The sequence below is a fragment of the Lates calcarifer genome, linkage group LG21 (genome assembly GCF_001640805.2).
Source record: "Lates calcarifer isolate ASB-BC8 linkage group LG21, TLL_Latcal_v3, whole genome shotgun sequence".
NCBI classification, from domain to species: Eukaryota; Metazoa; Chordata; class Actinopteri; family Centropomidae; genus Lates; species Lates calcarifer.
This window is the reverse complement of record NC_066853.1, coordinates 12,239,819-12,256,114: the sequence shown is the minus strand read 5'-3', so window position 1 is coordinate 12,256,114 and position 16,296 is coordinate 12,239,819. Positions and strand designations below refer to the sequence as shown.

General features: G+C 43.6%; 1 protein-coding gene across 1 annotated transcript; it reads left to right on the top strand.

Moving 5' to 3' along the window:
• Positions 1 to 526: 526 nt before the first annotated feature.
• On the top strand, positions 527 to 15,329 carry egln2 (egl-9 family hypoxia-inducible factor 2). The gene is made up of 6 exons (XM_018702064.2): positions 527 to 837; positions 1,503 to 3,036; positions 11,302 to 11,421; positions 11,728 to 11,864; positions 13,241 to 13,308; positions 13,440 to 15,329. Exons 2-6 carry the CDS (start codon positions 1,729 to 1,731, stop codon positions 13,490 to 13,492), a joined length of 1,686 nt encoding a protein of 561 aa, XP_018557580.1. The 5' UTR covers positions 527 to 837; positions 1,503 to 1,728; the 3' UTR covers positions 13,493 to 15,329.
• The last annotated feature ends 967 nt before the right edge of the window (positions 15,330 to 16,296 follow it).

Here is a 16,296-nt window from a genome sequence, read left to right as displayed (position 1 = left end):
CACAAAATGTGATACGTTTATAAGAACTCAGCTAACTACAGGGGCATTCTTTTTACTTGGGTGTTATTTTCAATGCAGAACTTCTACTTGTAACGGTGTAGTTTCAGTGTAGAACTGCTTCTTTTACTAATGTACAGGATGTGACTACTTCCTGCACTACTGCAAAAAGGGGATTATATTGGATTGCAGTTGTAGGTCCATATATTCCATTTAGCGTCAGTTTGCAGAAATATGCGTATTAAGTGCAACATGAAGGGCTCATGTGACACGGATACTTCATTAAAATGCAATCATGAAATCATAAACGAACATCATAGTAGCTAGACTGCAGAATATCCATATATACTGCAGTCAGTAATTGCCCCATATAACATATACAAACTGTTATGGGCGGTGTCTGTTAGTGCAGTTTCAGGTCGACCGTAGTAGTGGTCACATGGCCTGTGTGCGTGTAAATGACAGGAGGGAGTAGAGGGAGAGAGAGAGAGAAAGCGGGTGGTGGTGGAGGAGGAGGGGCGGTGGAGGAGGTGGGGGGCGAGAGCGAGCGAGAGACAGACACAAACTGGGGGTTCTCGCCGACACAACAGAGAGCACTTTTTTTTTGTTTGGTGATTGAGGGGACCTTGTGTGGCTCCGAGCATCTCCCCTCCGTCGGTTTAATGTGTCAGACCGGCGTTGGTTTCGCCGTCACCCTCCCCTCTTCTCAATATTATTTATAACCGACAAGAAAATTGGATGGGACGCACACACGGGCAAGACAATCCCGGAAATAGCATGCGTACTCTCAGCCTGTCACGTACGCTCGCTGAGGATTTGCATTGCTGTAGGCTGCCGTAGGTAAGCACTGGGTCTGTTGAAGGGAAATTTTACTCGCTCTTTTAACGTTATTAGCCTCGTATTTCAGCTGTTTCAGGCCCTTAAACGCGTGTTTCTACTAAATTGAGAAATTTGTGGTTTTCTTATTTCCATGTTATAGGAAAATAACGTTGACGAATGTGGACGGACCTAAGCATTAGGCTGCTAAGTTGGCAATCAATAACTGACAAAGACGAAACAGAAGTATTTTAATGGCTGTTTCATCTCAGTCTAATATTAATTCAAATTGTATGAGACGATATTTTAAGTGGAAATGTTCGGTGTAAATAACTGTCAGTAAAAGTGAGTTTTTGTTTGATTCCTTAGCATTTTCTCTTCTGTTTAATGAATTAAAACTCGTAACAGTAGAGCTAAAATAAATATGGAGGCCTCAAGAAGAGATGTACTTAATTTTGGTTAAATGACAGTTTAATGGCTTTTAATTATGATGATAATTATATAGGCTACAGCCATGTTATGGCACTGTACTTGCCCTACATATATGTTTTCAGTACATATATATACACACACTGTTTAGGCATTTGTTACACTGCTATTCTGTAGATTTATTTACTTCAACTCACTGTGACAAGTGGCCTGCGTTGTGCTATTAATAGGCCTAAAGTGTATCGTTTTACTCTTCACAGATTTTCTACACAGCCTCAAAATGTTTATAGGACGGATACAAACCAACACACAGCTTGAGTGTTAAATGAGAGTAATGGGTAAAATAAAAACAACTGGAAGAGGACTTGGACATGAAACTTCTCTCTGTGTGGCAGAGCTCCTCTCCATCAGAGAAAGCGAGCGGCTGAGCTAGAAAATGAAGCGAGGACGTGAGCTACGTGCGCATCCAGCAGATGACGAGATGAAATGGAGAGCTTGGGACACACGGACCTTTTAAACCCAAGCTCTTCCCGCGAATCCGTCGCTGTTTCAGCTTCGCAGGAGGGAAGGACGAGCGGGCAGCAGCAGCAGCAGCAGCAGCTCGCCTGTGGACCGGCAGAGACTCACCACCACACGTACCGAGCGGACATGGGGCTCAACGGTTTCTGCGCGGCGCCAGTCGGGAGTCCGACGGCCGCGGAGTTACTCGCGGGTCTGGCCTCTCAGACCGACTCCCCCGGAATCACAACCCCGACGAAACAGTCCAAAACCGGCGTTCCGCTCTATAACGGCGGGGTAGTGTCTCCGTCTGCCACCGTGGAGGGGAGCCACGCAGGCGTCTTGGCTCAAACGCCGAACGGGTACCCGGCGCAAATGAAGGGGGTTGCGGGGGTAACAGGCGGCCCCATGTACCCCCTTACCAGCAGAGCCTGTCTGGTAGAGAACGGGGACCGGACAGTCCACGAGAAGTGCCCTTTAGCCATGAGGAGGATCAATGGTGACCTGAAAGGTAGGCAGGTACAACCACAGAAACGGAGGGGTGGGGAGAACAGGGACACTGGCTCAGAAACTCCTAATGGTCTTGTGGTAGGGTCACCAGGGTTAGGAGCTTCTGGGGATCCTGCTTTTGCTGCGGGAGACTCAGACTTAAAGCGGAGAAGGTTGGCGGAGGGAAGCATCGCCCACAAATCTCCAGAGGCCTCCAGAGTGGCCCGGGCAGTCGCCCCCCTCACGGTCACTGTCAACTGCAGCAACAATACCCATAGCAACCAAATGACTGTCAATAATGTGCACTGTGTTACTCCCCAGTCTCCCTTCACCCCTCCTGCCCCTCACACGAACCAGCACAACGGACATAAGGTGGCCTCCTCGGGCCCGCCAGCTGCACCCAGCCAGACCTCCACCTCCCCCGTGGAGGCTAATGCCATCCCGACCCCACCACCTCCCGCAGGGGCTGGCTGGTCGGCGGAGCGCATAGCCCAGCAGTACATTGTCCCCTGCATGAAATACTACGGCATCTGTGTGAAGGACAATTTCCTGGGCCCTCAGCTGGGTGACAGGGTGCTGGAGGAAGTGGAGGTCCTAAACCGCAGTGGGAAGTTTCGGGGCGGGCAGCTGGTGAGCCAGAAGAGCATCCCCTCTCGTAGCATCCGGGGCGACCAGATCGCCTGGGTGGAGGGACGTGAGCCCGGGTGTGGGAGCATCGGGGCGCTGATGGCTCACATCGATGAGGCCGTCATGTACAGCGCTGCCAATGGACAGCTGGGGGACTGTGTCATCAATGGACGCACTAAGGTGAGAGGAGGAAGCAGGGTGGGGACAGGTGGGGGTCACGAGGTGAGAGGAGGTGAGGCAGGGGGTATGTTTTCATACAGCTACGTGCCAGAGAAAACAGATGCTTGATGTAGGAGTATCATCCTGACGACATCATTAAATGTTGAGCGTGTAGCTGATTGTGTCACGTCTGCTTCTGCTCTGTCTTTGCTTCTCTGACGCTGGCATGCAGACAGGCAAACACACACACAGACACACTCACACCTCAGTGGGAGAGCGAACAGAGCGTCAGGTAGGATGTCAGGATGAGTCCTGCTGTGTATCTGGCACATTTCAGCTTGATAAAGAGGGACGGGGGTGGTTGGCTTTGGGCTGAGCTTCCCTCCTAAACTGGCCCCTGTGTCTGGGTTTGGGCCTGCCTGAGTTTGCCTCTGTCCTCACCTCACTTGTACCCAGGAGAAGAAGAAAAACAACTCTGGGTCTGTATCTCCTCTGCCATCACTACAACTCTGCCTTTGAAGACTTTTTCTATCACTACTGTCACCCATACAATCATGGCACTGACGTAGGAAAGTGTGTTTTTCTTTGCTCCCTTTATCTCACCTCTCATGCCACATGAGACGCATGTTTTCTCTGTATTTTACCGTGACTGCACTACATGCCCCTGTTTATTTTTGCCATTGATATTTTTCAAATGCCGTGCCCAATTATTGCTGCACACCACAGAAGATCGCGCGGCAAACACTAAAGGGACTAACTATTTTAATCCTTTTTCGTCATAGCCCACAGATGGCCTGGCAGCCAGGCGTTTTCTCTGTCCTGGACACAGTTGTGGACATTGTGTCCTGGACAGAGAATCCGCCCCCCTCCCAAAAAATTCCCTGTAGTGATGCAGTCCTGGGTTTATCAGAGCCAGGTAATGTTAGTGACCAATGCTGATTGAAGTCTCTTGGTACCGCCCTTCTCTCTTTGCCAATGTTTTCCCCTGTAACATGGAAAAACAGAGCAATAGAGTGGAAAACACTCCAAGAGCTTGTTGGTCAGTCTCTTACCTGTCTGTCTGACTTTCTCTCTCTCGCTCTCTCTTTCTTTGTGTTACTGGCTTTGTATTCTTTAACTACAATTGTGTTTTTCATGACCTACCATAGTGTCATGGCCTGTTTCCCTATCAGCTGTGAGTTAACCATTACATGCCGGTCTAGACTGTTACCCAACATGTTATCAGTGTTGCTGCAGACCCCTTGCTCAGTCAAGATTTACAGCATGACTGGTCCAGACAATGCAGATTGGTGTGGTTTGAAACATTTGTCAGCACTGGGTTTGGGTAAAATAACTGTTTATTCATCCAGCCTTAAATATCCAAAATGAAATTCCAAAAAGTGGTAGACAGTGAAATTGTGCGAGTGAAGTATTTGTACAGTAATGATAAACTAAAATAACTTCTGCAGTTTGGCAGTTTTACACAGGATAAACTCTGTCAAACTGGTGTTTTGTCCCATGTGGAAAACAAATCCAGGCAGGGCTCCTGATGAGTGCCGTGTCTGGTGATCTGATCTGAAAAGTAGACACAACATTACTGCTCCCCATGGGGAAATTAGGTGAAAGCTGTTACCTGCAAGCAGACAACCCCAGGTTTAATTCTGTAGTCTTTGCTTAATCAACAGAGCTATAAATGAGATTATTGAGTGAATGTTTGGAAATTTGTGTGTAGCATTTTTTGTCATAGTTGTCAGAATTTGTCTAAAGCTACTTTCCATCGTGTGCAGGTTGTGTCTCCCTCTCTCTACCCAGCTCCATTCTTGATTGAATCATCTACAGTATCCCCACCCTCTCTTTATCTACTGGCCCCACAGCCTTGTTCACCCCATCTATGTAATGTTACACATAGCACTTTGGCCTCTCTATGTGTCTAGTAATTTACATAAGCTTTGGGTGGCAACTAGTTGGGTCGGCAGACCTTGACTCTCTTGAACATGCGCTGACTGTGCTGCTTTCTGGTCAAAGTCATGCCCAGTCTGAGGTCTAACAAAATGGCGGCAAACTGGGGGAAGTTAAGCGACTATTATGGAATGGATTCTTCTGCAAATCTGCTGTTTAGAGGAACGTTTACTTACTCTCAAGTTGAATTTTTCTGTGCACAAAGTGTCTCTAAAGAAGAAAATGTAAAAACTTAGGAAAAGATATGAAAATCTTTTTATCTCTTGACACTTTCAGCTGCAGCTTCTTTTCATGAGTGAAGTGGATTTAATTGGTGAAATCAATAACACGTCAAAGCTGTCACCTCGATTCCTCAGCCTGCTGTGTAGAAAAGGAAAACCTTAAGTAGTCTAACTTTGATCGCTGCTATGCTGTTCTTTAGTTCAGACTGTAATGAAGTGAATATAAAGAGAGTTTATGCAAGTTTCTGTTATTGTTTCCCTTGGAATGGTGCATATCAAAGGTCAAACTGTCAAGAGACGTGTGTAGAAATAGTTACCTGGGAAAGAACAGAGTTTTAGAATTCAGCTATTGCCTATTAAGTAATTCAGTCTCTCTTGTTTGGCATGGGGATGAATAGCTGAGTGATTCCCAGGTAAAAAATCATAGATTGCCACACGCCAACTGTTCCCTTGCTAGATCACTTGATTTGCCCTTGGTACATAAAAAGAAAAAGAAAAAGAAAGTTCAGTGCTGCACAGTACAAAATGTTCTGGCTGGGCGTTCCTGTGGAGGAGTGCAGGATACAGCATAGTGATAGATACAGTGATGGAGCAGGGCATGAGAGAGAGAGGAAGTGATAGGAAAAGAAAAGAGGAGGAGCACAGCTAGATAGAAGGTTCACTGCGTGTTTTCCGTCCTTCTCTTTCTCCGTCCAGCGACAATTACCCCACGAACCTTTTTTCCAACCCATTCCTTTGGTTTGTTTTTCATTTTTCTTCTTCTCTTTTATTCTGACCTCCTTTCGCCTTTCCCCTGTCCTTTACTTCACTCCCTTTCTCCTTTGTCTTATCAACCCCCTTGTTCGCTACTTGGACAAAATATTTCCCAGCCGTTACCTTGGTAACAGGCCCATACAGAGTAGAGCTGCGCATTGTGTATAAAAGAAATTGAGAGAGAAAGAGAGGGGCTGGCAATGCCCAAAATAATGCCTCACCAGCAGCACCCTGGCTCCTGTTATCCTGACATGCAGTCGGAAGGATTATGGTGTTAACAAAAGGTGGAGTGATTCAATTTTGTACAAGGTGATGGTGATGGTGGGGAAGTCTGAGCTACACAACGCGGCGTAGGGAATGAGATACGTGAAGGGGGAGGGGATAGGGAGCAAGGAGTGGGAGGATGGTGTTGAGAAAGAGTGAGAAGGGGCAATGCTGCAGGAGCCTCGGCATAATGAGAGCGTCTGCTGCAGCAGCATGTCCTCAGATGCCCCTCCTATAGAGCTCAGCAGTGCCACCGTGCAGACGGGAGTCAGAAGTCGTAGACTAACACACACAAGACAGCATCAGAGATCCTTGCTGGCTTGTTTGGATGCATAGGTGGGCAGATAAATTTGCCATTTTGGTATCAATTTAGCTTCCATTCAGACAATTGAGAGGATAAACAGAACCACTGTTAGAAACGAAGACATCATATAATCATTAATGGTTAATATTTGCTTCCATTACACAATTAGACACATTTTCTATTAATTCTAAACAAGTATATTTCATATACACATACACTCACACCCACCAAAATACACGCACACACACTGCGTTGCTTCATCCCAACATTCAGCGGTGACTCATGCATAATGAGTACCAAAGCTGGATTGACTCATAGGGGCTGCGCACTTCTCCTATTTTTTAAAAATTTCTCATGAGAAATAACTTCTGTAATATAACTACAAGATGACAGTTTAATATTTGATCATGATGCTATTTATCCAACATTAAAGGTACAGATAACTGTGCCTTCTCCAGATATGGTGACAGCCATAATCAGCAAACAGAGCAGTAACTTGCAAGTATTTCTTTTTTTTTTTTCTTTATTTCTCATATATCTGTACAAACAACGTTACAGTACCAGAATATGCTCTGTGACTGGTTGGCTTTTGGTCGTCTATCACTTGTGCCTGATGATCTGCCTCAATCGCCAAGACTCTTGGCTTGTTTTTGTTCCACAAGTCGTGGCAGAGCCGTAGCTACACCCGCACTTGCTCGCCATTCCATGTGTTGTTGTCATTGTTACTATGTCTGCCTTCCTTCTTCTCTGTGAGTTCAAACCAGGTCGACGTTGTTGTTTGTGTTGCAGTAAAGTCAGAGCCTGGGCACAGATGTTAGTTGATGTTAATTGTGAAAGTCACTTGGATCAAAGGGCTGGTTATTATATCCTCTGAAACAATTACAGATTCATAGTCTGACCTCACCCAGTCCAGAGTCACTCCAGGTCTTACACACACACACACAAACGCATACACAGTCTATTTAACTGGCCACTGATATCCTGCACCCAGAAAACCATTAACCAGTCCATAGAAGCATTAACCTAGAGGAGAATCTAGCTCAATAATGGGCGATGACATGAACTAGGAGGGACAGCGGCGAGGTATAAGCTAGGACTGACAAAACAGTTAATCATAATTCATCTTAATTCACCCTGACTCAATCTGTTGGAAACTGTTAATAATGACCAGTCCTGATTTATATCTCGTCGTGTGTCATCCAGGCTTCTTGTGAGTAATCAGCTGTGGAAATTAAGATTGCAGTGCTACTTGACAATTAGTGACTCAGCTGGTTTCAGCCTGGAGATGGCAAACATCTGTTGCATTCAAGTGTCTCTGAGGATGATCTTGGACTCATAGAAGCTTGATGCATATTTTCGATAACCCATGAGGGCTCAGGGCTGTCCCGTTGTGAAATTCAGAGGAGCTTGGGGACTCTGATAAATGCTTTGCCCTTGTTTATAATGTCATATCCATGCAGCAACATCCTCATCTCTGTTTTAACCCCTACTCCTTCCCACACACATACATATGCTCTCTCCCCCTCACTCCTTCTAATGCCTGTATTTGTTCAGCCTTATCTAGCCCCTCTCTCCCCCACATCCTCCCCTGCCATCATTTCTCTTATCAGAATATGCGTGCAGCATTGGAGTTTATTTTTGTTCTTGTCCAGAACAGATTGTTCTGCCTGCGCAGCCATCACCTTGACAGCCCGGGTATCTACCCAGCGCTGCCATTAGGGCGTTAATGCTGGTGCCTGGCAGACAGGTGGTTGATGCCAATTAGACTGTAACTGACTGTGGGCACAGATCTCAGCAGAGATGAAGGAGCGAGGAGGGCAGAAATGACAGATATGATCGAGACGTGCTGTGTCACGCAGTGTGCCTGAGTATATTGTGTGTGTGTGTGTGTGTGTGTGTGTGTGTGTGTGTGTGTGTGTGTGTAGGAGACAGTGTGGATATATATGAAACTGGTTTGTGTACTAGTGACGCTTGATAAATTCCTATCTATTTTTTAATGTCTAGTATAGAATAAATGTCATAGCCTTTGTCTTAAATTGTATGCCTGTCTTGTGTAAGCTTCAGTGTGTACATTGTGTATGTTTATGTATATGTGGGTTTGTGCGTATGATGTGTTTATGCTGCAGGCTAGGGCTGAGCTGTCTGGTGTGATATAGTACATGTTAATTGTGGTTAATTGCAGTTGTTAAGGACTGTTACCAGCTATATGCTGGGAAAACACACTTCCTTGAATACATGCACACCCAAATAATCACTCTCATCCTTGTGTATAGAGAAAATCAATCCTCCAGTGTATTCACTTTGATACAATGATTGCTGGCATAAAAATAAAGTATAAAGTGCTGATATTTTGTAATGTGGTAAAGTTAAAATCATCTCACATCATTATAACAGAGAGGATATTTGTATTATATTCTTGTGTATTGCAAAGAAATATGAAAACAGCATTTTACCATGATTGTTAATTATTGAGTATGAACATCTACATCCGTTTTTATAAAACAGAACTTATCAAAACCAGTTCCTGTCTGCACAAAATGGTGCCTAATCCATACAAGACAGAGTATCGGTTATTATCAGTTTTGTACCGGATGAGCAACAGCAGGTCGTATGTGAACTTGACAGTGACAACGGTGCGCTAAAAGCAGATTTCTGTCTGCACTGCTTTTTTCCTGCCAGAACTTGTGATGATATTGCAAGGTCAGCAAGTCGATGTACAGAGAGATGTTTTACATTTTTGCTCTTTGTCATCTCAGTTCAAAAACAGATGAATGTAAACAAACATCACTGTTTCTCATCAGAATGCATTCTACGTGTCTTTGAGGGTTAATGAATGCGTTGAATCCATTCACGTCCTTCACAGCAATTTTTGGAAGAATCTGAAACCTACACTAACATCCATGTTTAATTGCTGACAGTCTCCTTCTTTGCCTTTGTTGGAGCACTGCTGCATCCCCTGGCAGGTTACCGCCAGCTCTGAATCAGTGGCATAATGTGACACAGTCAGCGGGAAAAACTATCATGTTGCATGTGTGTCCCTGCTCCATAGCACTACTAATGGTCATAAATTCCACTGGGTGGCTTTAACTGAATTGTTGCTATAATATGAAATACATCTATAGTCATGCACAAAAGTCACACAGAAATGATGAGACAAAAATGACAAAAAAAAATCCAAACATTAGAAGAACTACATGTAACCCCCTCACTGACAGCTGGCTTACACTGTGATCAGCTGATTCCCTGTGACAAGTCCCAATTACTCTAAATCACATGTGGATTACATTAATGTTTCTAATGATCGTTATGTGCACACACGTATTTTTCTTTGTTCTTTGCGTACATTTGATATGGTCATTGTGACGCAGCAGGGTCTGATTGTCTGTTGGAGCCCGGAGCAAAAGGTCCGAAGGTTAATGAGCTCTGACTGCGAGCGTCGGCCAGTAATGAGAGCTGACAATGGCGGCTGCGCAGAGTCACACACAATACAACCAAACTCCGCTTGGCTGTGAATGAGGAGGGAAACACCACAAGAGGGGGGAGGGAGGGCTATGTGCTCTCTAACTGCAGCCCTCGTACCGTCGCTTTTATTCAAGTTTTCACAAAACGACACAAGGACAGGCGCGTTTGTCTTAGATCTTGGAAATCTGTGTGAGTTCTCTTTGATTTACTCAGGGTTAAGACTCTCAAAGTGTGGCACTACAGCTTAAATGATAGTGTCAGGTGAATAAAATCAATACTGCAGCTGTGCAGAACCTGTTAGTCATGAATGATAGTGTCCCAGAGCTGAGCCGAAGTGATGCACTCTGATATTGTAACTTTTGCTTCCCATGCAGAGCAATATAAGTCAAGGCAGTGACAGTATCATCCTTTGTAGTCAGCTTTGAGACATAATACAGAAGTTATTGCTCTACACGCTGCCAACTATCATCACCTAGAATCTCTCTCTGCCAGAACAGGCTGATGTCAGTCAGTGAAATCAGCTGTAGACTTTTCTTGCTCTACTGAAGAGACAAAAACTGAAAGTGGAGACAGCTTGGAAGCTGTTAAGTGCAGCCTGAATCATGGCGTGTCCCGTGGCTCAGACTGATATGTCATATGGACATAGCCTTGTACTCGGCTCATTTTTACCCTGTTGTAGTTTTGTTTCTCAGCTTACAGTACGTTTACAATCACGTGGTCCTCATAGTGGCCCCGGTCTGGAATGTGCGCTGGTTTGAAGAGCTCTCACGCAGGTCTCGGTTCCCTCGGACTCTCCAGAGAAAGGCAGCGCTCTCCTGCCTCGCAGCCTCACAGCCTCCAGTGCACGGACGTCAAGCAGGGGAAATACCAGCGCGAGACCATTGTTTAGAGCGTGGATACTCTATCTGCAGATCGTTTTCGTAGCTGGGAACAACAGCTGAACTCTGACACATTTCTCTGCCTCTCCCTCTCGTGACTGTGTGTGTTTCACACATTACGCTAGGGAATACCATACTATGTAATACGCAAATAGTCCACCTGGAAAAAAGTTTACTGTGGAGCCAGATGACAAGAGATCAAGAGATGTAGCACCTTATACTGATGACTGATTCATCACCTGTAGTTCCTCAAACTGTGTGGACACATTGCTCACACTTGCCTTTCTCTGCTTGTCAAATAATCCATGACACAGTTCACAATTCACAGTTTATCTGGGAAAGAGAATAAGTAACTGTCATCAATGCATGTACTGTCAAAACTACATTATTTTGTTGTGATCCTGCATAAAGTGTTTTTAATGGTATGAAAGTGCACAATTAATGATCCAATTTCTTCTGTTTTTAGGCCATGGTTGCCTGTTACCCAGGTAACGGGGCAGGTTATGTGCGCCATGTTGACAACCCTAACGGGGATGGACGCTGCATCACATGTATTTACTATCTTAACAAGAACTGGGATGTCAAGGTACATTTATCATCACCACCAGTTTAATTTAGATATGTAAATATGAGTCATTACAAAGACTGTGTATCCACTGCAGCTCTTAAAACACACTTCCTGACTGGTGTTATCACACGTAATAACGTTTCAGTGTTAGCTGCAATTTTTCTGTAATTTGATTAAACCCTAACCTGCTTAGTGACACAGCAATAAGAAAAATTACACATTCTCAACCTCAGGGAATACAATCCCATAATTCTACAAATATATACAGTATGTATGCAGCAAGTAAGAGACTCAGTTGTGTGTTTTGTGTGTATGTCATTGTAGAAACAAGGAGGGTTGCTGCAGATCTACCCAGAAGGCAAAAATGTGGTAGCCAACATCGAACCTTTGTTTGACCGGCTGCTCATCTTCTGGTCTGACCGCAGGAACCCACATGAAGTCAAGCCAGCCTACGCCACTCGGTTAGTAACTCTTGCACTGTCTATACAACATGCACTCATGCACAGAACTGATTTTATACCATACAGAAACAGACAGGGCAAACTCTGAATGTAGCATGTTTCAGCCTGTAAATATGTGCACATGCATAACAGCAAAATGATCATTATTATGATTACATTTACTTACTATAAACTCTCAGTGAGTTTTTGAATAATTGAACACTGTTTGCCCACAAAACACAAGTAGATTTAGTATAAATATTTGATAAACAAGCTCAGAGGGTAAATAAAGATAAAACACAGGGAAGAAGACAGAGAAGAATCTGTTTGTGTTTCAGTACTGACCCTTGTCTTCCCTCTCTCCTCTTTCCTGCCTTCCCTACTTTGAACAACCAAACTCAACAACTTTGTCAGTGATGCTTGCATTCTTATAAATTCAGCAGCAGATTAAAATAGACTAGACAGTTGTACAGAGAAGCCAGAATCCCTATCTGTTTAATTTTCTTTGATGCTTATATGAGATAGACCTGCTTTGTACATAAACAGACTGGTACGAGTGCCTGCTCACATTCTGTTACTTACATGATAGCACCAAATAGTCCACTGAGGACACACAAGGCATGCCCTTTCACTCCTGCAATTTCTTATCCTCTCCTCCTCCCTCTCCTCTCCATCTGACTGCTGGGGGGCGAGGTGGGGCCGGAGGCAGGAAGTATGTGTTTCCTGAGGGGGTCGGTGGGTGGGAGAGGGGAGGAAGGTTCGATTGCACGACTCGTGCTGGTGAGGCACAGACATGAGAGACAGGAATAAACAACACAGCCCCACAGGAGAGACGAGAAACCGTAGAAATTAACTCTCAGCTGCCCAGGGACATCTGCTGCCCCGGACAGTTATTACTGCCTGCGTGATGTGACATTGTTTGAAATCTGTTGTCTTCATCCTGGTCAGAAATGACACTTTTTCCATTTTTTTAACACTTCTTTTTGAGATTTTGAGGCATGTTGACCATTGTCTCAGTTTATTTTTTCATTTTATCCATTTATAATGTGCAACAGCTGCATTTTGGCATGTAAAACATTTCTTCATTCAGGCATCCATTTAGCAGAATAACACAGAGAGGAGCTGCTTGGTCAGAAACAACGGAACCATTTCCTTACAGAAACATTTAAATGCAAAACGCTGTATTTTTCTTATCTGTTTTTTAAAATATATTTGTATTTTGTATTACAGTCAGTTGATGGGACGTTCAGGGGCATGTTTACCTCAAATTAAAACCCATCATCAATTTCTGATGTTTGAAAATATCTAATTCCAGAACCAATTATACTGCGTATCCAAAAAAAGATGTTAACTTCTGTTTTAGTCTCATTTCAATCTCCCCCTCTTGTGTCTTACAGCTATGCCATCACAGTCTGGTACTTTGATGCCAAAGAGAGAGCAGAGGCTAAAGAGAAATACAGACTGGGTAAGCTTCTTTACACTCTTAGTTTCCCTTTCTTTCCTGGTTTTATGCACTGTATCACCTCTGGTTACACTTGGCACAACTTAATATTGTGTGTGACTAACATGCTCTTTCTCTATTGCTTGTGTCCATAGCAACAGGACAGAAAGGTGTTCAAGTGCCTGTAACTCAAAACAGCAAGACATAAATCTAATCTAATCACTGGAGAGCACTCTGAAATATAATGTGCCTTCCTGAACTGCTAATGGACGTCATGATCATAAAGGGAGACACTGTTAAACTGTCAGTCATCTCTGCAGCTCCACGAGGCTCGTACATTGTCAGCTGTCAGATTCACGTCACAGGCCGTGATGTAATGTTTTTCCTGCCATGTGACCTGCGGCGGCTGATCAAAGATGTGGCAGATAAAGAGCACAACAGACTGGATTTTATGGCAAAGGTGCGATCAGAATTATGAGTTGTGGCGACAGAAGAAAAGCTTCAACGGTATCACAGAATCATCTATGAAGATAACTAACTGAAAGAAAAAAAAAAAAAACAGACTCCTTTTATTTTGTTGCATTTTTGCCTGTTCAGTTATCAGTGATGTTGTGATGTATTGAGAAATCATTGTTTTACTCTGCTCTGGTGTCATTTTAAATTCAAAACACAAGGAGCATAAATGATCAATCGGTGGACAGACAATGGGGAAAAAGGGGGCGCGAGGAGTAGAAATCAATGGTGTTGTCTCTGAAATTCCTTCTTTTCCCCTTGACTGTGATGTGGTCCCCTTGTCTCATGATGTGGGTGAGTGTGTATGTGTGGTCAGTGTGAAAACAGAGACACAAAAAAGAGAAGGCTCGCAAGGCATCAAGTGATTCTCAGCCATGATGTAGTGGAAAGTTGCCCAGTGGCGCTGGTTCAGTCAGTCCTGGCTCAAGCACTAACCCTGAACATTACAAGGTTGTACTCACAATTTATCATCAGTGCATAAGGTCAACTCTACACTGTAGTTTTACTCCATATAGCACGCTAAATATAGTTCAGATATTATTCCACAACATCCGTCAATCTGAAAATCTTTTGCAACGGCCTTGAAATGTTAGTGCCACAAAACCCCCTGAGAATCCAGCACAAGTGTTTCTTTTTTTCAATAGTAATTTCAATGTGTGTAACAGATTTTCAAGACTGAACCTAGAGTACACAGAGCTTCTCTACATACTTGATGTGCAGCGCTTTCTCTTTGACTGAAACACACGACTCACACTTGAGACAAGAGGCGAGCTGTCCAGGAGACAGGGGTGAAAACAGGGTTTGATGAGCGTGTTTTGTGTGTTGCTGTGTGTGTGTGTGTGTGTGTGTGTGTGTGTGTGTGTGTGTGTGTGTGTGTGTTGTGTGTGTTTGTGTGTTTGTGTTTGTGTGCGTATGTGTGCTCATATTCATGTATGCAGATTCAGCTTGACTCTTACCTGCTCTTAACACGATGGAAACTGTATGTATCGCCGGTGTGGTAAACCTGCCCAGAAAGACACACGTGACAGAAAGGGTGGATAACGACAGATAATTTCAAGAAATGAATGGAAATGACAACGTTATACTAAGCAGTACTTTGCAGAATGATAACCTCAATCAGCCTGTACACTTAAGACCATTTACAGCGTAAAGCACAGAGTTAAGCATACACTGTATGTGAACTGCAGGGGTAAAACTACTGTGTGCTCGTGTGTGGGATTGAGTATTTGTGTGTAAATGTCTACTTGCATATGTATGTGACAAATTCCACTGTCTTGAAGAGGGTCGCAGGTATTGTCTCAGCGTATGTTGGATTGGTTAAAGAGAAGGTTATTTTAAAAAGCACTTTATTGTTTGTAATGCCATGCGTGAATGATAGAAAAAAATATAACTAAAATGTAGATTAATGCCTTTATGCTGTGGATAATATGGTCTTTCAAATGCAATAGAAACTAAAACAATGAGAACAAATGGAAATTGTTTGCCTTTTTTTTAAATTTGGAGTATTTAATTAAAACCTGTCTGTTTTTGTACGCAAAGTGTAATGGATTTACTGGAAAAAAAAAATCTTAGCTGAATCTCAGTCATACAAGAGATCAGAATACAGTAAACCAGACCATACTGTGAATATGAGGAAACAAAGTCTGCCTGTTTATTTAGATGTGGTAAACAGCCATATGCCATGATCAGTTATCAGCTCACCTAAACAATGTCTGTTTCAAACATGCTCTCATCTAACTGTGAAGGAGACCGAAGCGCGATGTAATAAAATTCCAGTTTGAGAGACAAGGAACAAAAACAAAGTGCATATTTGAGTGTTCTGTGCATACCTTATAAACAAATATGCCTAAATCTATTCTTATGATATTTTAGATGTGAACCCTATTTTTTCAAGGTTATGCACAGCTTTTACAAACATTTAGTGGGAGGCTGAATTATCTTAACACACTGATGCAAGCTCAGTTAAAAAAAGTGTGGGTGTTCTTGAGAGTTTCAACAGCTATAGTGGTAGCAGCCACTATGAGACTGCAGTATCAGCACAAACATAAAGTCTAATTTGACCTGATGACTCATAATGTAAACGGTATCTAACAGCTTGCCAAAAACAGAGCACAGAGGCTCTGTATCGCTGAGTAAATAATTAAAGTCAAACTTTCAAACTGAGCACGCCTGACACAAGAGGGGTAAAAGTTTACAAAACACATGCTGCCGTGGTTTTGTCTTCTATTAATCAGTGTTGGCTTCAGCATGATATGACGCACAGTATCAGAAGACTTGGGAACTGTGAACACAATCCCTCTTATCCTCCACTACTGTTTTGGTGAGCACTGAATATATTTGTTGCTTCCTTTACTTGTGATTCCTCCACACTGGTAAATTGATACAATGACATTCAAGTGCAGGAATGTTTTGACCAACCACAGGTTCCAGTACTTGGGCCAGTACATATAGTTCTTGGGGGGGAATTGCTGAGGAATAAGTGGCAGAGCATTTTCCAAA

Excerpts from the sequence above, each read along its gene's own strand:
- egln2 (XM_018702064.2), top strand. The coding sequence starts at position 1,729 with ATGGAGAGCTTGGGACACACGGACCTTTTAAACCCAAGCTCTTCCCGC. Across the intron at positions 3,037-11,301 it reads TCATCAATGGACGCACTAAG|GCCATGGTTGCCTGTTACCC; the intron begins GTGAGAGGAGGA and ends TTCTGTTTTTAG. Across the intron at positions 13,309-13,439 it reads TAAAGAGAAATACAGACTGG|CAACAGGACAGAAAGGTGTT; the intron begins GTAAGCTTCTTT and ends TTGTGTCCATAG.